Source organism: Argiope bruennichi, chromosome 4, assembly GCF_947563725.1.
Source record: "Argiope bruennichi chromosome 4, qqArgBrue1.1, whole genome shotgun sequence".
NCBI lineage: Eukaryota > Metazoa > Arthropoda > Arachnida > Araneae > Araneidae > Argiope > Argiope bruennichi.
The window spans coordinates 21,327,407-21,353,881 of NC_079154.1; the positions used below are offsets into that span (position 1 = coordinate 21,327,407).

A 26,475-nucleotide genomic window follows, 5' to 3' on the forward strand; every position below is an offset into this window, starting at 1 on the left:
ACAGATTTAATAGAATGATGCTAAGTTGAGTGCATGTCTTTCTATTGAACAATGCCAATGCAATTTAAAAATAACTAAACAATTGAATTTAAATATCTTATCGATCCTTTATTTTTTAACATGCATACTATTAAAAAAAATTTGGCAAAATAATGCGACTTGAAATTTATAGAAATGATTTTTCTTACGTGGGAAAACTTGCTAGAATAACCAAAATTTTATATTCATAAATCTTAAATTTAATTTGAACTTAATGTAGAACAAAATACATTCAATAGATGATATTGTAAGGAACACGTCCTCGAATTTTCATATAATTTCAATTCGTCGATAGTTACATGAATAATTGGACCATCGCCAAGTTTTGAAAATTTCGAGGAACTATTTTTCTTTGTTTTGCTACTGAAAAGTGCAATTAAAAAGAAATGTAAACGCGGTTATCAGTCGGTTTTTGAAACTGTCTCTAAAAAATAAATGAAACGTCAATAACCGAATCCCTGCATTAAACAATTTAAAAATTCGGCTTGATAGAAAGAGTCGGCATTTTTACAATCCTCTAAGCTGATTGTAAAATTTACTGCTTAATAATTTCGACATTTTTAAAACCTTTTGGAATGAGCCTATATATTTTAAACTAATTTAAATGTTGTGCTAATATTTAAATTTGTTCGGGTTTACTGCTGTCAACTTCGTGAATTCACAAGAAAAATGTATGCATAAAAGATTTCTCAGTACGCATTCTTTTCCAAAACGCATTTTGAATAATTCTTTAAGGATTTTCTTTTGCTATTAAAATGACAGTTTATTAATGTATTTATCGGTCATCTACAGGATATCATTAAAATTGGATCTTGTCATAAGTGCTTTGAAGAAAATGCATATTCTAATGTAATTGATCCTACTTTCAATTATTTGTTGCATCAACTGTTTTAAAGGATTGTTACTAAACTCGCGTTTTAAGATGGATCAAAACATCGATGTTCAGAATTCATGATCATAAGTGCAGGTTTGTGAATAACTTGTGAAACGATTTGTTTATACGATTGTAACCTAGAAATATAATTGCATGTTTATCACCTAATAGTATCGTTACAAAAAGCAGTGTCTTTGGAAGTGAATAATATTAACCTGGAAGCTATATTGAAATCAAGAGATTTAATTGATGATATTTAGTTTCGCCTTTGTATTACATCTCTGAATCCTTACCCCATAATTAAAACTATTCTATGCTTGATAAACAATCCGATGGAAAATGTGACGCATTATTTTGTTTTGCTTTCATTAAATCTATAGATTTATCAAATTGGATATCTGCCTTTCGAAAATTTCAATTTTAATTTAATACTTATTGTAAAATGCCTTTGATACAAAATAAATGCGTTTTATTTTTAAAATATCGTTTGTTTTGGATTTTGCAATTTTCCTGTGAAAATTTTGATATTTTTGCTGAAAGTTGATTGCTGCTTTTCCTTTTTCATTCACTTTTACTTGGAAATTTTCTTATTTATATGCTTCCTTTTCAAATTTTTAAACGGAAATTTGAATTTGCATGAAATTTTGACTTTCATAAAAGTGACCTACTGTTCTTAGAAGTTCTGCACAATTTTGAATTGTTGTTAAGTTGGCAATAAACTAAAGGAAGAAAAGCTTTCTATTATATTAGCATTCAGTGCTGGAAAATTTCTTTTATTCTGAAATATGCTATCCTTAAATTAATCCAGAAATTCAACAAACAAAACGTTGAATAGCATTTGTTATCTCTAATTTACGTGTTTTCATATCAATACAGTTAATGAAGTTTTACAAATTTCTTGCTCTCTCGTATAAGTAAATTAATCACTTGCTACACTGTTTTAATATAATTTGATTAATTACAATGTTACAATCGCATGATAAACGTAATGACACAAATAGTTAATATATAACTGCATGCTGTATTGCATTGTAGTGATATCCCATCCGATTTTCTCTTGCAAAAAACGCCATGGATTTTAGTTTAATTTTATAATGAAGTAGCCAGTATGAATCGGATTAACTGGTAGAATTCTTGTTTTTAATAAAACCATTCAGAAAAAACACCTGAATGTTATTTTCAGTTATTTTAAAACGTTACAAAAACAGCAAAATGATAAAATCTGATTTAAATTTTAGGTTAAGGCTTGTCATTTTTTTGTTATATATTATTCGATGGGTGGACCCACCAGATATTATTTGCGGGGTCCGTTGCCGATTGATAAATTCTTGTTGACAGAGAAGGTCATTTCCGGACAAACAACTTTGTGAGAGTCTGGAAAGTGAACTGTCTGCAAGTTGATTTATTGTCTGTTCTTGATCGATTTTTCTAACACTATCTCCATGACAACACACCAGAATTGGAATCTTGGAAAAGCAAAGCAGAAGGCAAAATGAGTTATAAATATTTTCTGCTGATGAATTTCAAATTAGAATCCAATTCCAGAATTGAGATGCTGAGATACATATCAACCATTATAATTGCAAAAGTAATATTCGTTGCCACAACAAAAACAGTAATCGATTCCCGAACTGATATTTTTTTATGTATTTCGAACAATATTCAAAAGGAAATTTTATTCCTAATTATATGAATTAAACATTGCCAATATATTTTCGAAAAACAGTGAATGTTTCTGACAAACGTAAGAAACGAAGTTACTCAATATTATGGCAAGGGCTTAGTTTGCTTTCTCAAAACAAAATATTCAATGGAAATAAATAAAAGTTTTAAAAACCATAAAAAATGATAGATTCAATCAAATGGCCTCATTAAGTTACTTTTCGAATCGCTTATGCACATTTCAATTTTATTTAATTTATTTCATGCTTGTATAAATGGAATTTTGAAATTAATTTTTTATTTACCTCCTGATATAACGAGTATATAGGAGTACGAGTATACAGAAATTCTGTACACCCGTGTACTTTCGTTCACAATATCTATTTTAATGTTTTCAGAATTTAATTATCTGTGAATTGATTAATTGAATTATTCATTTTAATTTTTATTTTCAAGAAGAGCCTACTGGTAGTAAATCTAAAAAAAGATTTCGAGTTTCTGTAATATTAATAAAACTGCATTTTAAAAATTATTTATAACGTAACTATAATAATATTGTTTATAATTGTTCGTTTTATTATTTATATTCAAATCATTATTTACCTTGATTAATTTTTGTTTTGTTTCGAAATGTAAGCATCAAAGTATAATTAAATCTCACTTACTTAAAAAAAAAAAACTAATAGAAAAAAAACAAAAAAAACACTTGGATTTTCTGGAAAATTTTTTATTTGAAATAAAATTACTAAAATGTCTAATATTTATAGCAAATTAAATGATATTAGCACATGCCATTAAAAGAAAACGCTCTTCTTTTCACTACAGAGAACAATTACAAACTTCTATTTTTTTTTCCAGAGAATTCGATTGCTTTTCTAGAAAATAATTACTTTAAAAAATGGAATAAAATGGCGACGGCTAAAAAAATATGAATTTTCTCTTAGATACCCCCAATTTATATATGTTACAATACAGTAACTTAGATGACGGTAAAAGTAAAAATCTCGCCAATTTGTTGTGAATTGTAAAATGAAACTGCAGTAGAAAATGATAGAAAAAAATGCTTTGCAAATTGAATATCTATAACTTTTCCCGTTAAATAGATATCTATATACAGAAACAATTTTAAGAAAGCCCAGTAATAAGTATTGCCATTTAAAAATTTATGTTTTTCGAGAAAACCCGTGAAGAAATAGGTGAAACCATAGTTTAAGTTAACAAGCATACTGATTAACTAATGGCAATTGTAAAAAGTATAAATGAAATATCTACAATACTTTTAATGGACCTTTAAAGAATCTATAATTCTGAAAGGTGATGTCACAATCATAGGTAGGATATGATAAAAATACATTTTCTCAATCTCTTAAATACTAAGAATGTTCCTGCCTTTTTGAAATAATTTGTAAATTCATCATTTTTATCGACGTAAATTCTTTTGTAAACAAATAAAAATCTGTCGATTAAGAGAGGACCTACATTTAATATCATGGAAAACGAAAATATTCATCCAAAATTTCTTAAATCCAAATTTTGATAAATAAACCAAAAAGTATTAAACTAAGTAATAGGAATATTATAAATCAAAACAAATGATAGCATGTATTTGTCTAAAATAAAATTGAATCAAAAATTAAACATTTCTCTTAAAAGCGTCAAAAGTCATAATGCCAAATGATTAATTAAAATGGAAGAAAAAGAATTATTTTTATGAATTTCAAAAATAAAAATAATTTTCAAAAAAATCATAATATATCCGGATTTTTATTATTGATTTTTTTTCATTAATTTTCTTTAATCAAATGAACTTTATCAAAAAATTGTGATAAATTAGACTGCAAATACTTTTCTTCTTACTGAATTCAGAATTTTTGCTTTATTGTAAAGGAAATATACAAAGAAAAGATTATATAGATGTAATCGTCGAAAATCTGAAAATAATGATTAATTTCTATACTTTATACTTCTCTTAATCCGAAAAAAATATTTTTAAAAAATTATTCTTGTTTGTAAACATAATAATTAAAAACTCTCAAACTAAAAAGTGCAAATTTGGTATGCGATTTTTACACTAAATTTGTAAATATCTATTAAATTTTCAGCAAAATCCATTCTTAGAAAGTCTACATGTCCAACTTTCCGAGTGCAATGGACCATGATAACTAGAAAAGTAAACAGCTAAATAGATAAAATTTGGTTCATAGATTAGGCATCTAAAAGTGCAGATGCAATCAAGTTTTGAGCCAAATACGAGAAAGGGTAACCATCTATGCTCTCGCAAGCATGATAACACGCATGCGCAATGATTTAAATGAATGAAATTAGTTACGTGATCTTGCTATTAAAATTGTTTTCTGTTTAAAAATTTCTTTTGAATCAACTAAGGAAAAAAAAAGACATATTTGGTTTTCTTCAGTACACTAAGAAGTACCAAACACTCATGTCGGTACTTAGAAAATAAAAATCTGTAAATATGTTTTGTTCCCGGCCTTGATCATAGTCCACAATTTTTATATGGAAGGAGGGTAATAACATTCTTACTATGAAGCAAGAGAGAAAGTTCCAAATAGATCACTCCCCCTGGTTTCGCAAACCACTAGTCGAAGCGGGTTATTAAAATTTCCTTCAATCTTCGAAGGCTTTGTATGGGAACAAGGCAAACAACCTCACCAAACACAGCATGTCTTACAAGAATATGAAAAATAAATTAATCAGTTTTTATCAAGTAATTTATTTCCAAACCCTTTCAGCCTCTCAGTTAGAGGATATCTCACATTAACGCTTTTAATTTTGATGGTCAAAGTGCAATAAATCGCTGGAAAGTATTCTGAAGTGAAAACGTGACTAGAATACAATAATTCATGCCAAGAAGGTCGAAGCAATATCTTTTAAGTTAAGATCATTCAATTATGAATTCTGGGCACATCTGTGGAAGCGTGACGAATTTCTTTTCCTAAGGGGACATCTACCGCAATCCTTTCTAAAAATAACCCAATCTCAGACGGGGGATCGATATTTTTAGAAACACTTTGGAAATCTATTGATAAAGAGAAAGAATTATTTATTTCATATTGAACAATTTGGATGTAGTAAGGCCTTGAAGATTCGGGTATTCTAGAATTCTGAAAACGTAATTTTGGCATGATTTTTTTTATAAACTAGCCGTCATTGGCGATCGCCCAAATTATTGACTTTCTTAGGCTGTTAGATACTGGTCATTTGGTAAGACCGACAAACACGAATTTAACTGAATAAGTCAAAACAAATTATAACGCAAACAAATTTTTTAAAAAATGTGTATATTACAAAATAAAAGCGGAAAGGAGAAGTCTACATCGGAATGAATGCCCAAAGTTAGCTTTTTTAAAAATCTTAATTTAAACATTGATAAAAGCATGCGATTGTATGTTTTGATGAACGTGTTTGAAGTTCACAACATTAAAAAACTGTTAAAAATTGTGTCTTACATTAAAAAAAATATTTAAAAATAAAGAAAAAAATACGAAAATGAAACTGATATAGTTAAAAAAAGTAATTCTTGATTTTTAGGATAATATAAAAACCATTCTTGTGAGATTGTAGCTCAATTTTCATGAGCAAGTTATGGTTACTCATCTGGAAATAGTTAAGCCTATTTTCGTATTAAAGTAAATCTTGTTTGACACTAATTTCTAAATTTTTTTACATTTTCTTGAATCTGAACAAATAGAGTTTTTGGCGAGCCCTGTCCAGAGCAATAATAATATTCTAATAATAGTTTGAAGCTTCATTAATAAGCGAAGCATTGAATTAAATGCAGCTGTAAAATCGTTTATTGAAGCAGTCTGAAATGTTCGTACAGTGATTTATTTATACTTGACAGTTGCAATTCGACAATATGTAATAACAACAATTACTGAGCTTTAATTAGCATTATACAAACAGAGAGAAAAATAGATTCTTTCAGTACAAATCGAACGTAAATGTGAAATAAATGGATGAAAGGAGTTTTCAGAATTTTTCCTCTTTTGTAATATTTTTATTCATTTAGTTCCATGAAATTTTTTTTTCATCGAAATAATAATCCGAAATTTAGAAAAGACTTGAACCCTTCTTGCACCATTTTCATGAAAACAGATTGAAATCAAGACGGTACAGACGAGAATCCATCAGTTCATTATACCTACTAACTTCCCACTTTGCGATACTTCAAATAAGAATAATTCAACTATGAATTCAAGATAAATTCGTTGTAAAGCTATACAACATGTTAAGAACTAAGTCTTCCAAAATTTGTAATGAAGCGTATTATGTACTCTACCATTCTAAGAGAAACCGCACGTAAGAAATACGAAACTGCATAAGCGTTGTCTTGCATTTTTATTACTCAAAAATACTAAGTCATCAAAATATTAAAAAAAGTTTTAATGGGATGATAATTTAATTTTCAACATTTGAGGCAATGCGTAACAAAAGGCAAGAGCACCTGTTGATGCAAAGGGCATATTGCTTGACTCAAGTAGGTGCTATTCGGAAACATGCCAGAAAGTAGTTTCCGTTTCGTTTCCCGGCACGTGTCTATACACGTACTGTTTGGCTCAAATTGTTGTTGTTCAAAATCGCGCCAGAATGTTACTTTCAAATGTGTGACGATTCACTTTCTGGCAGGTTTTTGTGTTTGCTATGTTTTCAACGTTTGTAAGTAGTTAGTATTATGAAGTTCTATTCAATGTTTACATGCTTTGTTACAACTTTGCCATACAACCGAAATAGCAAAATACGGTTTATACGTTTGCAGTAAGACCTGTAAAGAGTAACAAAGGAGAAAAAATAGCTGGTAAAGAATAATTGAGACTACTTATAAGAAGGCGCGCAACCAAATACAATCGAAACCCAATTCTAATCCAATAGAAAAAGACGAGTTATGAGGCTCGAAAAGATATGTCAGTGAAAAGCAACAGCTTTCAACGCTACAGATATTGAAACCCCTTTTAAAAACCTTGGAGGCGAACATTTGGGATTAGATCATTTCACTTCTCATCACATATGGGAACTAAACTGTCATGCCATTAACTCCCATGTGATTATTCCGTCTACATGGTCAGAGAGATGAAGTGAAGAGAGAAAAATAATTGTACTGGAGATGGGTGGCTTATACTGGTGAATGTCTGTGTGTTGGCAAGAGCTTCAGTCGGGGCTCCGAGTTTAGTTTAGTTATATTAACGTCCTGTTGTAAAGCAACACTAGGTCTATTTTGGGACGGACCTCGTCATTTTGAACCACGGTCAGGTGACGAGGACGACACCTGAGCTGGCATTCCCCTCTCCACACCACACTACACCAGCGGGAGGACGTTTGGCCCTGACGGATTTAATGTGCAACAGACACCCCTACACGACGGTTCTTCGGTGGAATCGGGTCTCGGACCTGAAACCCTACGGCTCACGAGCGGAACCCTACCACCAGACCACCGAGAAGTGAATTATAAAACGTGAATTTAACTGTACATATGTAAATAGTCAGTATTTAATCGATAAAGTTCAATAAATTTGTGTTGGTAAGTAAAGTTTCATCATGTGTGTTAATTGATATCACTACAGTCCAGTGTACAAGAAAGTGGAATTCATCATACAAGACGGTTCTGTGTATTAGTTAATTATTGCATGCATTACAATTTTACTTTTTATTTTCTCATACACGAAGTACAGAGGAAGAGTGTATTGTAAGCGTCAAAAAATTCGAACTCGATTTTGACGAATTACCAGGCTTTAGACTTCACTGAGTCCGATAAACAATAAACACATATTTTCGGCATTATGTCTGTCTGTGTATGAACAAAACAACTGAACAACGCTGAGCTAGACGGATGAAATTCGGTATATGGAATTGCGATCAAATTCGTAGATTCTGTCAAATTTTAAATGGAATCCATTCCCATGACATCTGCCTGTCTAGTTGTCCGAGTACAAGGGAAAATCGATAACTATAAAAAGCAAAGGTAAAATTTGAAGGCTGATAAAATTTGGTACACAGGTTTAGCATCTAAAATATAGTTACTTATATATTTAAAACAAAATCTGTCAAGCGTTTGACCGTTAGTCGGTCTGTATTTTCGCATGTATATAAAACGCAATGGCACGAATGGTATGTTATTGGTTAATGGTAGTTTGGTATGTTATTTTGTGACTAGAATTGTAATTCCGCTTCACATTTTGGTGTTAATCGACCAGCAGAAAAGGTAGAAAAAATAAATATTATCACGATAGATTCAGTAAAAATGTTATTAGATTCACATCAAAGATCTAAGAATATATTTCTTAATCACCGTTTTCAGTTTCATGCAAGGCATTATCCAAGATCCACGGTTTTATGCATAGGAAGGTGAATAAGACATTTATTAGAGAGTATGCGAGCAAGTTTCGGAGAGACCGAAAATATAAAATGTTTTTGTCTATTATAGAAAAAATCCGCATGTTTTTTCATCGTGATATATAAAAGTTAAATTCAAGGAAAACATGTTTTAAATTTGGAAGAATGTCCTATTTAAAAGCAAACTAACTGCAATGAACATAAGTGGACATAAATTTATACTGTATAATCTTTAAATTTTCCATTTGTAACCTCCAACTTTACGTCTCTTAAATGATACTGAATGATTAAAAATTCAAAGATATAAAATTTCAAAATTCGGTTCAAAAATTGCCGGATATATAGAAGAAAAAAATATTTAGCGGCTGTTTTTATTTAAGTAAATGTAGCAAATAGGTAACTCTATTAATACTTTTTCTTCATTCAACTTTTCATTTCAGTCGTTAATATGATAATAGTCTTCTAAGAGAGACTAATGTTTCGTCGGAGTTAGCCGTTAGAAGCGAAGAAACATGACTAAATAAGAGTTCAAAATGCATTAATTTATTTGCATATTTTACTATAAAAAATAAGTAAATAGTGCTCAAATAGTTTTATCGAGGTATATTGTTCGAAATAATAAAGAAATCTGTGTAAAATTAATATTAATATAACAAACTTATTATTATTTCAGCAGCTGAAAAACAAAAGGCAGATGTTTTTCTCAATAGCATAATATTGTTGAATAGTAAATTTCCACCAAACGATATTTTAAAGTTATTTAAAAAAAATTTAACACTTAATTTATTTTTACTAAAAATATTAGAAACAATTATTTTACTGAGATAATTTTAATTCTTCATTTTCAATTTTTTCAATTTATTTTGTTAATTTTTGGCATCACTGTGTTTATTCGGTGCAGAACTTTAAAGTAAAAATAAATAAACGAATGCGGATTTCAGTGACGGGAACATTAACAATAGGATTTTGAATCATATTTTGAAATATTTATAACATATAAAGAAAATTTTTCTGTATAATTTGGTACTTTTTGTGATCAATAAGCGCAAACTTTGCTATTAATATGTCTTTTGACGCATTTCTATTAATCTGACGGTTTTATTTATCCGACAGCCTTATGCTTTAAATATCAACCGGATTATTGAGAGTGTAATGCATTTAAAATTACAAAAATGTATTGTTTTTTATATTAAAGTAACTTTTTCGTTATTAAAGATTGCTTTAAAATGAATCTTATGTTTGTGTTATTTTTAAATGTCTGATTTTATGCAATAAATAAAACTGTTTTTAAAACAGAAATATGAACATATCTTTGTCTATCAGCTCAAACGCTTGAATGAATTTGAAACTTATGAAATATTGGATTATGCAAATTATTCAACCATTAGGATGAAAAAAACTTCAAAAGGAAGTAACAGAGGTCTTGAAAATCCAGCTGTGTGACAATTATATTATCAGTTTTTTTTAAAATTTTATTTTGAAATTTCTAGTTCATTTCCAAGGACATGTCTTAAAGAGAAGAAAAAAACAACTGAATGCATCGGGCACTGTCGTCAGAGTCTCCCTTACCTTGAAAACTAGTTAATCGATAGCCGAAGTTTTAAAAAGTAAAACTATTTACCTTAAGTTAATGATACGAAGACTAGATACACCAGTTCGAAATTGTGAATCAGAAAGGCAATGGATGTTTTAAAAAAATGTCTTATCCCGTGAAAATCTTTAATTAATGTAAATATTATGGTTTAAACAGATAAAAAGAAGTTAAAATTTTTTACAAAAGTCATATTATTTTGTAATTTGATCCTATCATTATTATTTAGATTTTTAAAAAATTGAGTGATACATAGTTTAAAAAATTGTTTATTGAGTTTTAAGGAATTAATTTAGAGAATTATTCATATAAAGTTTACAGATTTGTTAAAACATCAGAAAATCAAAGCTCTTAAAGATAAAACATGTTAAAAAAACTAATTCATGGAAATATTTAAAATTTGTTTTTTTTTTGTATAAGAAAAGGCACAAATGCTTGCCTTATATTCTTTTAAAATTAAAATTTATATAAAACTATAACAATTGGTCCCAAAATTAAAATAGCGCAAGTAAATAACGTAAAAAAAATCATTTTCTTTTTGAAAATGTATAAGAGAACTTGTATGTCTTGACATTATCCTCGCATTTTTGCCATGTAAGGGGAGAAAGTTATTTTTCTGAAACAATTTTACTTCAACTTAAGATCCGTTTTTACTTTTTCATAAATGTAGTACAGAGAAAGTATCGCAATCGTCAAAAAATTCGAACTAGAGATTTTGGCAAATCCCCACGTTTTAAGCCTTCCTGAGTTCGAAAAAGAGAACGCCTTTCGAAAATGTCTGTCTGTGACAAAGATGATTAAAAAACGTTTGAGCTAGACGGGTGAAATTTGGCATGCGGTCTTCACACCGAATGTGGAAGTTCCTGTTGATTTTTTGAGAAAAATTAATTGAAGGAAGTCTATCTGTCCGGCTGATCGATAATAATTTAAGAAGATAACTGCAAAACGAAGAGAGCTAGATAGATAGTTTGGTGCACAGATTTAAAATCTATAGTGGAGACGCCTGTCACATTTTGAGTCAAATATAACCAGGTGTTGACCGTTTGTCCATCTGTACTTTCAGAAATATGTAAACGCGATAATTCAATATAACAGAGACTTAAACATATCAAATTTCGTATGAGAATTTGTGACTACAAGTGCAGTTTTGTGTCAAATTTTTGTTACAATCAGTTGAGAAAAGCATGCCTGAAATAGAGATTCGATTTTTGGATACTATTAATGCATGCCAGAGAATGATCGCCAAATAAATTGCCAAGGATGATGCGACAGATTCAGTAAAAATGCTAAATTCACACCAAAAGTTAATATTTTGTAACTATTGTACGCCAATGCCAGGTAAAACCTTTTATGGTATGACACATTTATTAAAGAGTATGTGAGATAGTTCTGAGCAGATCATTCCCATTGGTTCCTTCTCTCTTCGTGTAATAAAATGAATTAGAAACAGCGTCGTGTTTTGTTGCAAGAAATAAATTGAAACATTTCATGAACCAATGCCAAGAATTTTTACTTTCTAGTATATGAAGTACAAAAAGAGAAAGTATCATAACCGTCAAAATTTTGGAATTCGACTTTTGGACGAATCTTCATATTTCAGATAATCCTGAGTCAGAAAAATGTATGTTTGGAAATATTCCGTTTGTCAATGAATTCATAGCTCAAAAATGCTTTGAGTATGAAGAATAGAATTCGGTATGTGGTCTTTAAGCCAAATTTTTAGATTTCTATCAATGTTATACAATATCCATTCAGAAGTCTGCCTGCCCGGGTGTCTGAGTAGAAGTGAAAGCGATGTCACAAACCGAAGAGAGCTAGATAAATACAATTTTGTTCACAGATTTAACATCTATAGTGTAGATCCTTATGAAATTTGCCATCAGATCTGTCAGAGTGGTGACTGTCTGTCGGTCTGTACTTTCACAAGCATGCAAACGTGACAACTCAAAATAGGGGCAGCGGTGGCCTGGTGATAAGGCCTCGGAATCGGAGGGTTTCAGGTTCGAGACCCGATTCCATCGAAGAACCGTCGTGTAAGGGGGTCTGTTGCACGTTAATGACCAAACGTCCTCCCACTGGTGTGGTGTGGAGAGGGGGGTGCCAGATCAGGTGTCGTCCTCGTCATCTGACCGTGGTTAAAAATGACGAGGTCCGTCCCAAAATAGCCCTAGTGTTGTTTCAAACGGGACGTTAATATGACCAAACCAAACCAAAGTGACAACTCAAAAATGCCATGAATGAAATATATGAATCGACGAAATTCAGTGGAATTGAAACCATCAGGAAGAGCTTTCTTTTTCAGAAAATATGAAATAGTAATCAATATAAAGTTTTAAAAATTTTTAAAGATAAATATATCTTATTAAAAAAATGCGTGTTAGTCAATAATGCTTAGGAGTGAAATAAAGATGGAGCTATTTAATAAATATTATTAGATCAAACTTTGGTGAAAATTGTTCAAATGAAATTAATTTTCTTAGTTATAAAATTAAATAACTTTTTAATAATTTAAATTTAAATTCTCTTTTCTATAAAATTTTTTTTCGTTATCGTAACAACAAAACAATCAAAATATATTTCGTGGAAATAAAATACAAATATTATAGAAACAATTTTTTTTAAATGATAATTTTTATGATAAAAATCATGACAAATCGATAATTATGAATCAAATAAATTATTGCTTATCCGATTGCTTATTTGCATTAATAGCTAATAAGATAATGACTAATTTTAATAACTAATAATTAATAAGCTGGTAATTAACAAAATGATTAGCACACAAAATAACGTCCATTAAATATTAAAACAGTAAATTTTCCTCATAGATCACAATGCCATGCTGTTAAAGTTTTGGAATCGATTGCAACGTATGTTAGAAACATTATTGTTTTTATTCACGAGTTCATCTTAAATTTCGAGCTAAGCTTTTGAGTTGCGAAACATTGCTTTGAGAAGAGTAACAACTGTCTGCTTGTGGTTATTTCCACATTTACATTGATGACCTTGAGGTTATTTTTAGATTGCTGAGAAATAATTGGTAATTTTTTTTAAAGTTGTTTGATAATACGCAGATTTTTCTAAAATATCAGGTAGCTAAAGGCATTATATTTGATGACGCAGGATTTTAAAAGTATCTATTTTATGAAAATAATTCCTTGTAAAAGTTTAAACTGAAATCGATATTCCGAACTATTGCCAACAATTTGATTAATTAAAAATTTATTGTTTTAACAGTTTTGATAATTACTGATGTTAAATAAAGGCATTTTTTTTTAAATTTTTAAAAATTTTCGAAGCTGAATTTGAAGCTATTCATTTTTGTGAAGAATAAGTTAATTAACGACTAAGTTAACAGAAATCGGTAGTCCAAACTATTGCCATTAATTTGATTAATTTAAAATTTATTGTTTTGTCAACTTTAATAAATGCCGATATTAAATAAAGATGCTCTTTTTAATTTCTATAATTTTTTGAAGCTATTAATTTTTGTGAAGCATAAGTTGTTTTGAGGTATGATATATTTTTATTAGTTCTTGCAATTCTGATTTATTTTATTGTGTTCTTGTAATTATTATTTATTCTATTAAATGTTTGGAACGAATAATTTTTCAATTGCAGGACGCATAATTGATTTTATAATACCATCAGATCTTTTAATTCATTCGCAGCTCCAATGACTAGGTTAATTCGCAAAATCTTTTTTCGAAATCAAGTAGTAAGAAATCCACCTATGTTACTTCACTACGTAGTCCGGAAATTATCATTTTTGCTTCATCTTATTTAGAAATAACAATCTTTTCACCAAGATATACATATACCAAAGTGTCAAAATTTCATATTACGAAATAATACTCACAATTTTTACATCAAGTTATATGAAGATATATTATCAGAACATTATGTTGTAAGAGAGTTGATTGTGAAATATTAATTGTTCTTTACTATTGTTTCATTGATGGAACACAGATTACAGATTGCAAAATTTTCATTGAACAGTCTTCCTTGCGTTGCGAAATCAGAATGGAAATTCTGTACATCACAATTGTTCTATTTGTTCTATTCTATTAGACATTTCTAAATTTATATATTTTTATTCATATTTTAAAACTAAAACTGCTACTAGTATTATAGATAGATTAAAAAAAACCTGTTTAAATTTATTTACAGTAAATGACAATCGGAAAAAAATATCGTTTGGTATTAATACTACTGAGTATAAAATAAAATATTTATTCACTCTGCCACTCAATTTGAAATCTTACAAAAAGATCAAATATAAAACCTAGATTTATCTGTTTAAAATTATTTATAGTAAAAGACAAACGGATAAAATATCGTCTGGTTTTAGCCTTGATGAGTAAAAAATATTTTTCTCCCTATGGTTCATTTTGAAATAAAACTATATTCTTAACATTGATCTTATCATAAATCGTTTTTTCATACAAGTAGAATTTCTCAGAAAAATTAATTTAAATTTAATAGAAAGTTCAAGAATCTGTGGGATTAGTAGTTTCCGTTAAAGCTTTCATAAACCATGTATCATTTTCTATATGTAAAGTCCTGAAAAAAAGAGAATGGCATAAAAGACGTTGTTTGTAGAAATTTATTTCAGAAAATAAAATTTCACAAAACAAAACTTATCTATATATATAATCAAGGATCGACTCTAAAGAAGCAAAATGTTTATTTGCATTCATTCTTTATATAGAAAGCATTAATGTGTTGAAAATATTAATTTGTTCAAATGTTTATGGATATGAAAATAATTTTCCTATTTATATAATCATTTACCATTTTTTTCTTCATATAATCAATATCTATTAATGCCGGGTTTACACTCGGCCAGTTATAAGATGGCAAGTAGGCATCGCATGCGTAGAAAGGGACTGATTTATGTTTGCAACAATTTCATGAAATAGATTCAGACATTCCATGCTTGGCTGTAAATTGCCGTTTTGCCATGAATTTTTTTTCTCACTGCGTATTGTATTAAAATGATGGGTATTTACACGAAAAAACATGGTGAAATAAAATAAAGAGATCAGCATACCTAAATTTGGAAAACTATAAAAAAATGGCAAATAAAATGAAAAAAAAAAAGCACAACCTCGTATCAGAAAGAACAAAGAGCAAAAACATGTAGGGATAAATCTATGATAGGTGATCAATTTTTTTCAAGCCAAAAAAACCCACCAAATTCTACAAACGCATGCGCAGTAAGAAAAAATACAATAGAGCGGCTTGTAGTTCACCCGTCAGGATAATTACTTGCCATGGACCGAACAGCATTTTTCAGCCTTTCTACGCATGCGCTGCTTACTTGCCATTTTATAACTGGTCGAGTGTAAATCCGGCATTACAATAATAATAATAATAAAAAAAGAATGTGCGCATATTTGTGCTGTGCACAGACTGTTTGAAATAGATAAAAATTCTTTGTATTTTGTGGGATGTAAAATTGAGAGCTGTTTCTTAAAACTTTAAATAATTAAAAATTAAGAAAAACGTTTTTTGGAAGGGCGAGAGATTCCATATTTCTGTACCACTTTAAAGTTTAAGATTTATTTATTAATAATATCAAATTAATTGCTGGGGAATTTTTTGCAGAAATTTTGGTAATTGTTTTAAAATATTTTTTATGTATATTTTTTAGTAATAGATTTTATTGTTGCACTGAAATTCAAACTACTTTCACTGGCTTATCAAATGTTATGAGATTTTTTTCCATTGTTGAAACTAAGGAAGAAGATTCTGTTTAAGCAATTTACATGAGACCACATATGAAAGTTCCACGAAATACACAGGTACTGAGAATACACATGAAAAATGACAGGGTCACAAAAGTTTGATGTCAGATTGTCTGGACAATAAATTTTTTAATATTACAATAATGTGAGATTTTATTTTATTAAGTTAGTTTATTAGGACAAGTGTAATAACATTCTAATAGTAAGGCTTTAATATCTATCAAAATTTGATGCTGAAAATTATTTATGAACAATAATTATTGTTAATCATAATTATGCTATTGTTACTTATATTTAATAAAATAAATTTCTAATTCATAATTATGAATAAGAGATTTACTTTAAAGTTATCTCAGCCAGTGATCTTGGCGAACCAACTGGTTACCAAAGGCGGCTACTAGATTATAGTTTGCAGAACCTAAAGACATATATATTTCTAGAACTTTCATCACTTGCTGTGACTATGAAACGACATATCATAATTCATCATTTTTTCCAGAATATTCTGTCATATTATTTGTTTTATCAGAACAGTTCTTCAAAGATATTTAAAATAAAACGTCATCAAAATGACATTAAATTTAAAGTCTGTGGTAGAAATTTTGCGTGTTGTGTACTGCAAATGTCACTCAAATAGGAAAGATCGATATCTATATGACAAAACGATTTATTTTAAGGTTTTCGAGAGAATATTTAAATAATATTTTTCCTGCTTGTTATACAACAACCAAGAAAAAAGTAATAATTAAATATTCCCTAGGAAAAAATTTTTTGTACCACATGGTTTGAAAAAATTAAAAAAAAAAAAAAAATGCAATTTTATAAATATTAGAAATGCGGAAAAAATTTTACGCCAGCCCTAAACTTGTAAATAAGTAAAAAAAGTGCAAGATAATTTTACGTTAAAATTTAAAAATTATTAATTTTTTTCCTTATAAATAAGAGAGAGAATGATTTTTATATTAGCCCTAGACTTCACGATTTTTTTTCATTCAATTCCACAATTGCAAACATTTTTAACAACAAAAATAAGGAATGCAAGGAAAGTAATTACAAAAATATATTTTAAAGTTGCATTTTTATTTCAAATTGGTATAAATTAGTAGTTGCATAATTAAAATTTATTTATTAAAAACTTACCAACATCCAGTCAAATTTTTTTTATAATCTAATTATTAAATTATTCAAAATTTACTGAAAATATATAATTTATGAACAGTTCAGCAGTTTTAAATTGCAACACCCTCCCCTTTCAACTACCTGATGAGCGCAAATCGCCAGCAAATATTTTATGAGGTATTTCTCTAAAATTTCGAATTTCTAATCATTTCCAGAATGCAATTATGTCTTTAAAAAATAAAATGTTTTTAGAGTTATCAATGTATTTCAGGTTGCTATGAATACCACTTTCTAATACCTCTGGAAAATGATAAAAAAGACACAAGGTAAAAATCACAATTTGTGAGAACTTAAACCAGCAAATTTTCATTAATTTAAAATTAACGAAATTAAAATGCATAATTATTCTCCCAATATTTGTTCCGAAGATAATAAATTAATTTCGAAACATTCTCAGAAAACATTACATTAATCGTATGTATTACACGAGATTAGAAATAATATTCAAAATTACATATTTATAGTAATGCGAAGTAACGGTAAATATTAAAATCAATCTATGAAAATAAGTTTTTTAGTCTATCGAACAAATGACGTTTTGGGAAAAAATATCCAGTTACCTAATTTTGCTTATTAATTTGGATGAATCATCAGTTATAGAACAATGTGTCTCATATTGCAATAATCTAATAAGTTGAAATCTAATAAATCGTAAATTTTTTAGTATTTCGACACTATCTTTAAGGAAATACCTATCAGCGCTTTTTTACATCCCTATCAGCGCTAGGAAATCCCTATCAATGCTACCAAAGCGGAGAAAGTCACGTAAAAATGCCATTGTAAATACGACTTCAATGAAGAGACAAGTATTTGGTATATTTGAAGAAAATGACCACATTTGGAATTAAAAAAAATTGTTATAAAATATGTATATTTTTAAATTCTTGCATACAATAGATTGGGTAAAAACCTATGAAACAAAAATATACCAGTTAAAACCAGAAAAATGCTTTTAAAATTGAAAAAAATATTTTTCTTTTCGAAAAAATACAATACAAAGCAAAAAATCTTCTAACTTAATGGTTTATCAAATAAGTTATGTAAAATTTTCAAAAACCTAGTGTTCAAAATGACAAAAACAATCAGAAATTTTCAAGTTTTCTCGAATTATGAAACATTAAAGCAACTATACAGATTTCATAAGTGAACATATTGCTTCTTCTACAGCTCAGGAACTGCAAAGTATACAGAGAAATCATAATACAAAATCTGAATAAAAAATAGCATTAAATTTAAATTAGCAATGTTTTTTTTTGTAAAAAGATTTTACCAGTATTTAGAATGTAAGAAAAAGGCATTTAAATAAGTAAAAAAGCATTAAAAATATGCAAAAATAAAAATGGATTGATTTTCCCAAAAAATAAATGAAGAAAAAAAATTTAAACGGTTTTAATAAAGAAAGCAGTTTAAAAATTAAGAATAAGACTCTATAGCAATAAGATAAAAGAATGTTATAGTTATATCTAGAGTAACAAATTTCGCAAAAATATAATGAAGTGAAATGTTCACCTCGGAGCGATTTTTTTTTTCGGAATTTTAATTGGAATCTTTATTTAAAAACAAAACGAAATTTCCGTGTTTTTCCAGAATAGTTTTAAAAAATTAAAGCATGAAAACAACTTTTGCATCATCTTAAAATTCAAAAACTTATCGTTTTAACGATGCCAATTCAATTACCACGCAGATTTTCCTTGAAATTTGTTAATTTTTAAATTTTTTTTGCTTAATTTCAACAACAGATTACAAAGAATTTCAAGTCGCTTTCATTCTTCATCAAATATTTAATCGAGTTGAAAACTAAGGAAGAAGGAATTTGTTTAATATCTAAATCGTAATTATTTAAAAAATAAAACGAAATTTCGGCGTTTTTCCACAATAAATTCCCAAAAATATTATAGCACAAAAAGATTTTTTTGTGTCATCCGAAAATTGAAAACAAAAAAATTTTAAAGATAAAAATATAATTATCGTGAAAATGTTCCTTGAGTTTTGAAAAATATTTTTTGTTTAAATTTGAACAATAGATTATTATGAATTCAAAATCGCTTTCATTCTTTATCAAATATTTAATCTAGTTGAAAACTAAGGAAGAAGGAATTTTTTAAATATCTGAATCTTAATTATTTAAAAATAAAACGAAATTTCGGCGTTTTTCCACAATAAATTCGAAAAAGTATTACAGCAAAAAAAATATTTTGTATCATCCGAAAATTGAAAACTCAAAAGTTTTAACGATAAAAATATAATTATCGTAAATCTTAATTATTTAAATAAAAAATATTTTTTTGTTTAAATTTGAACAAAAGATTATCATGAATTCAAAATCGCTTTCAATCCTTCATCAAATATTTAATCTTTTGACATCAAAAGATTAAAGAATATGTTTAATATCTACGTAGTTTAATATTTATGTAGTTTTAAGTGTCATTATGAAAAGCCAATACTTTGCTTTAATATAATGGTTCATATATAGAACGAATTGAACATGTGTTACGTTATTAAACTAACACGGCTGTCATTTATCACAATTTAATGCTTTAAAATATGTTAGTGAAAGAATCGTGAATATTAAAGATGAGAGTAATTGAAAGTCAACCCAACCAAAATTCCTGGGGAACTAGCTGGTCATTACAGACGACTAATATTAAATATAATAATAGATAAATCTCTGAAAAAAATCCCCCGATTTCCAAACGTAGTCACCTATTAATCCCAATAACTGACATTTTAAGTAACGAAACTCTATGGTTAAAATGAAAATTATTTAATTTTATTGATCTGTCTTAACCTTATGCCGTTTCCATGTTTTGTCCATCTGAATTACCAATATCGACTGATGCTTCTAAAATCATGGCCTAAGTTTTAAGTGAAAGCCAAGTATGCAGGAAAAACGAGTCATTTTTACAATGGAATGAGGGCTCGCGGACATAAAGAGCGATCATAGAATGGATCGCTTTTCTAATAAATCATAGCGTGATTCTAAACTAACTTTGCCGATGCATCAATTATGTCTTCACACATGATGACACTTTGAATGCACCTCAAAAAAATGTCTGAAACGTAGTAAAATGTTTCACATTTCTGTCTTAATTTATTTCTTTTTAGGTAGATTCCTATAGGAAGGCTACCTACTGCAATGGTTCTCATGATGCGACTTTAGGAACATTTCTACCTACCATATATATATGTGTGTGCGTGTGTCTGTGCGTGTGTGTGTATGTGCGCTTGTGTGCGCGCGTGTGTGTGTGTGTGTGTAACGCTTTTCCCATGTTATCTTGTGAACAGAACAACTAAAGTAATTTTTTTGTTTGGATTTTAACTGGCTTTGAATATATTGTTAGAAATGTAGAAACCTCGGATAAGTTCGTAAATGACCCATCTAGCTCAAAGGGGTCGGAAACAGTAAGGCGTTGAAACTTTCATTTCGCTATAACTTTCTTAATATTGAAGAAAGAAAATTAAATTAAATTAGCGCCTCATTAACACGAGCAACTTTTCTATTTAAGTTTTTCGATATCTGTAACATCTTAGAAATTAGGAGCTAAAAATCGAATTTTGCCTGAAATTAGATTTATGCAATATTAAATTAGATGAAAAGGAAACTAGCTTTGCCTTCCAGCTTGCCAAAAGTTTTTTAATTTTGGAGATTGTATACCAATAAAAATGCTAGTAGGTAGTAGTCCCCTCTTAATTTTGTCGCATAGGCCCTATTAAAGATATTGCCCCCCCCCCTCCATCTACATTTTATTTTACATTTTTATTTCTTGAATACGTCACGCGAAAAATGCTTTCAAAGATCATATTTTGTTTTAAATATGGTTTACAGCTAAAAAAATTAGCTCGTTGTGTGACGATTACACTAAACTTTAGTTAGACAAAAGGAAAAAAAAAGAACATTAATAAATATAGATTTAAATACCTTACAAATAGCAATTACTAATTTAACATTGCACAGTAAATTATGGTATTCTCAATCGTAAGTGAGCATTTTGGTGTGTAATATTTCACTCCTCGTGATAACTGACAGTTGCCGCATGCGGATTATTAAATTAAAGGATGCAAATAACTATTCCCACAAATATCTGCTCTTTTTTTTATAATGAAGCACCATAAAGGCAGAAGCTGTTTCGTGTAAAAGGACTGAGAGACACTATTTATAATTGATGTGGCAGTTTTATAGAAAATCTGACGGTATGCATAAGCTGTTGGGCAACCGTATTTATTTTTTACTTTCTTGTATACGTAGCATAGAAAAAATATAGCAAACGTCAAAAAATTCGAAATCGTGATTTTGACGAATTTATGTTTTATAGACCGCTCTAAGTTCTAAAAACACATTTTTAGGAAATGTCCGTCTGTCTGAGATAAAGATAACTCAAAAACGCTTTGAGATAGACGGTCTTCACATCACATTTTCAGATTTCTATCAAATTTTGAGTCATATTTGTTCAGAGGAAATTTATCTGTTCGGCTATTCGATTAATAGTTACCACGATAATTACAAAACAAAGAGAGCTAGATAGATAAAATTCGGTACACAGATTTAACATCTATAATATAAACAATTTTCAAATTTTCACCCAAAACCAACTAGGGGTTGCCTGTCTGTCGATCTTTCATTTCAGAGACATGTAAACGCGATAACTCAAAAACGCAGTGACTCAAATAGATCAAATTTAGTATAGGATTTTGTTACTACAAATGAAATTTTAAGTGAAATTTTGGTTCCAATTCTTTCAGAAAAACGCGTCTAAAACACAAATTCGATTTTCGGATACAAGTAACGAATGACGGGGATACGTTAATCTTCAAATCACTCTCCAAGGATGATATGATACATTCAGCAATCATGCTAAACTCACGCCAAAAGTTGATGTGTCGTAACTATTGTACGACAGTGCCACGTAAGGTGTTCTCTGGCATGACAAGGTTATTAGAGAGTATGCGAGAAAGTTTTGGGAAGACCATTCTCGCTGATTACTTTTGTAATCCTTATAAATCATATTCAGAGGCATATTTTCGTTGTTGTTAAGCTAATATTTAGTTTGGATTACACAATGATGAAAAATTATGTATTTCGATAGACTGGGAATTAGTTTCTCGTCCAAAATAAATCTACAGTATAAAACTAGGATTCATTATTTGAATGAATAAGATCATATCTGAACAGTTATAAAATTCTTACTCATTGAAAATATGAATGATTTAATGTTCAAAGAAAGATTTTTCATCTTAATATTATTCGGAAAAAGAATACGAATGACAGTTATCATGAAAGAAACAAATTGGTTTGGACATTGGTTTCATTACAAAAATAAGAAGCATTAGTACAAATTGTGCTAAAAAGTCATTTTCATCATTTTTTTACAAATTAAAATTTGTACGAGAATAAAATTAGCATCACTTAAAAGTTAATTTTTTTTTTGAAATTGAAATTGGTGGGAAAATAGTTTTAGGGAGATAATATATTTCGAATTTACTGAGGAACAACGTTAAAAAAAGCCTCTCTTTGTATGAGGTACCAAGAAGTAATTACCCAAGAACAACTCCCCAACACTCCGCCAATTAGAGACCCGAGAGTCACTGTAAAGCGTTGAGTCAAGCTTTCCACGTCACGTTGCCTTGTGTATGATTTTTCTCCCCATAAGATTAACCCTATAAGCCCTGACCACCGGATATTAACCCGTTTGATAGGGGTCTGACTCAGAGGTGAAAGGTACTTCTCGACAAGCTCGCATTTAAACTCATTTAACTGCCCCAAAGCGGCTGAGGCAGACCCCTGTCGAAAGGGGCGATATCGGGCGGTCAGGGGATCAAAGGGTTAACAGAAAATATTCCGGCCTAAAAACACGTTTTTATCACATTAAAAGCAGCGGAGTGGTCTCTCCGAAACTTTCTTGCATATTCTATAGTAAAAATCTTATCTGTTTCTCTAAACATAAAATTGTGACCCATGGGATAAGGCAGTGAATGCCTTGCATAGTATTGCCGAACGACATTAACGAAATATAGATCTTTAGAGCAAATTCTTCATTTATACTGAATATAACGGGAGAATATAGATTTAAGACGTCTTTTTTTGTCGGTCGATTGGCAGCGAAATGTGATGAGGAAGTACAGTTGTAGTTACAAGATGATATACCGTATTTCAATGCTTTAAATCATAGCGTTTACATGGATCCGAAAGTACAGACAGCTAGACATTCAACTCATTGACAAATTTGGTTCAAAATTTAATGATTATATATATTTTTAGATGCTAAATCAGTGTACTAAAGTTTACCTGTCTAGTGTTTCGCGTTTTGTAATTATTGAGTTCGCTTGCAGTCGAACTGCCAGACAAACAGATTACCTGTGAATGATTTCGTTCAAGATTTGATAGAAATCTACAAATTTAGCCATAATTCCCTTCACTAAATTTCATAAGTCTAGCTCAAAGTCCTTTTGAGTTATCGTGTTCATAGACAGACAGACAGATAACAAATAGATGCAATAAACGAAACTACAAGTTTAAAACGTGGACAGTGCACTCATTTGATTGGCTTTCAGAAAAAAAAAATATCGACGATTTTTGTTCGCAATATTAAATTATACAAAATACTGTTCTTTGCATCCGTATGGATTGTCTAAGTCAAAACTTTTGGCGGGGAAAAAATAATACAGAACAGATAAAATGAAATTCAGTGACAGAATAGCATATAAAATTCCAATTATATCATGTTTTGATGTTATTTATTTAAACTTCCTTAATCATTTACGCAATTTATTTTATAACATCATGTTTTTTTTTGTATCGACATGAAATATTATAATAATATAGAATGCATTGTTAAAACTTATCGAATATAATTCAGCAATAGAATTCCTATTATATCATGTTTAATATCAACTATCTCAATTCATCAATCATTTTATTTTATATCATCATGTTCCTTTATATTAACTTGAAATGCTGTCAGATTATTGATTGTATTGTTGAACTTGATAGAACAAACTTTCAACTAATTTGTGTTTTAATATTTTATCACACTTCACTAATCGTTTGCACATTTTATTTAATATCATCACATTTTTTTTTTGTCAACATGAAAAATTATCGGATTTTAGATAGTATATAAAAATTGATAGAATTAAATTCAATCATAGAGTAATAGAACAAATTCCAAATTTTGATATTTTATCAAAATTCAATAATTTTTTGAACATTTTATTTCAAATTCACATGTTTTTTTTTTTGTATCAACATGAAATATTGTAAAATAATATCCAGGAATAATCGCAAATGCAGATGCAAAAGTTCTGAAAAAGAAAATTGGAATGTTCGAGATTCAGTTCTTCTGTATACAAAAGCTTATTACCTGTATAATATACCGTCCGTCATTAATCCAAAATTCTCATATTGATGTTGTTTGGAAGTTTAGAAAGGGGAGAGTGACTGAAGCGCTGCTTATGTCATCTCGTCGTTGTTAAAATTATGAGGTTTGTCCCAAAACTGAATCATGTTGCTTTAAAATGAAGCATTAATCTATCTAAAACAATCGAAACCATTGAAATATGAAGAATATAACTGTTATTCAATTTTTTCTTTAATCATTGTTTTTTACAATTATTATTCAATTTTTCATCTAATCATTATTTTTTCAATCATTATTCAATTTTTCATCTAATCATGATTTTTTCCATTATTATTCAATTTCTCATCTAATCATGATTTTTTCCATTATTATTCAATTTCTCATCTAATCATGATTTTTTCCATTATTATTCAATTTTTCATCTAATCATGATTTTTTTCCATTATTATTCAATTTTTCATCTAATCATCTTCGCAAAATTTAAACACATATTCATACTTAAACACTTATTAACACATCAGCAATAAATCGCCTTCAACATTTAATTCCATTTTTTTTTACTTATTGGTATTAGATACATTTTTTTAAGTGACATTATTAAATTATTTTTAAAAGAAGGAATTAAATGCTGAATAAAAACTAGAAGAGGGTGAATTTACTTTTAATTTATAAAATTGCATTTTATTTAAATGAAAATTTTAAGAGCAGAAATTTAAAGTATAAAATATAGGCATGATTTTGATGCTGAAAAGATGAAGTTCCGAAAACCTTGTCCTATTGTGACAACTGCAACCAATTAAATTTAAGAACTTTCTTTCTTTTCTTTTCTTTTTTTTTTAGAAAAAAAAAGTCATGAATGAAAAACAAAATGCTTGGGAGAGAAAAAAGTCCATCACATTCTGCATCCAATTAGCTGTCAAAAAGTTGCATATAATTTTTTTAAAACTTAAAAGTGTCTCTTACCACTCAGATTCCAGAGAGCCAATCTTAAGGTGAAAGGCCACGAAGCTTGAGATCTGCTGACCCCATAGGCATCGATGAGGGCGACGTAGACAACCCCACCGGACCTGACCAGTCCTTGGATAACGAAAGTTATCCAACAGCAGGCAACTGCGATGACCCAACTCCAACCACTATCCGCTCCAGCCATCGCCACAGGGATTTCTGATTCCGAAAACGAAACCTTTCTCCTGTCTGCCGGAGTTGCTCCGAAGCTTCCGCCAGGGGACGCTGTTCGCTTCCCAGCTCGCCTTCACGCTTCCTTCACTAATCCAAGATCGAATAAACTGCTGTTTTCCCGCCTCGTTAAAGATTTAATCGTTTGGTATTTTATTGATGTTTCTAATTCTGGTGCGATTTTTTATTTATTTTTAGTTTACCTTCAGAGCACGCCAGACTAATCCCATTGTAAACCGAGACCCTGTGGAAAGTCGCCGAAGCGGGAGTTGGTGTTTTTTTGAAGTGAATTGATATTCGAACTTCGGGGCGAGTAATTTTATCCATTGAAGTAAATAAACAAACGTGTGCCGTTCGAGCGTTTCGTTATTTTACACGGCCGATTCGACGAATCGTAATTGGTTCAAGGTGCATCCTTCAAGAATGTGGTATGAGAAAGTATAATTATATTACATCGGTTATAATGCAATGATAGATTTCAAGAACAATGAATAGTGATCG

At 29.3% G+C, this 26,475-nt stretch overlaps 1 protein-coding gene across 2 annotated transcripts in view; it reads right to left on the bottom strand.

Annotated features, from left to right (window-relative positions):
• LOC129965439 (monocarboxylate transporter 13-like) overlaps positions 1–25,969 on the bottom strand; it is an 85,684-nt gene extending 59,715 nt beyond the window's left edge. For both annotated transcript variants that reach the window (XR_008784213.1, XM_056079303.1), the window contains exon 1: positions 25,762–25,969. Coding sequence is in view for 1 of the 2 variants with exons in the window: in XM_056079303.1 (XP_055935278.1) it covers positions 25,762–25,948 (187 nt within the window). In the remaining variant the exon portion in view is untranslated. The remainder of the gene's footprint in view (positions 1–25,761) is intronic.
• Positions 25,970–26,475: the final 506 nt, after the last annotated feature.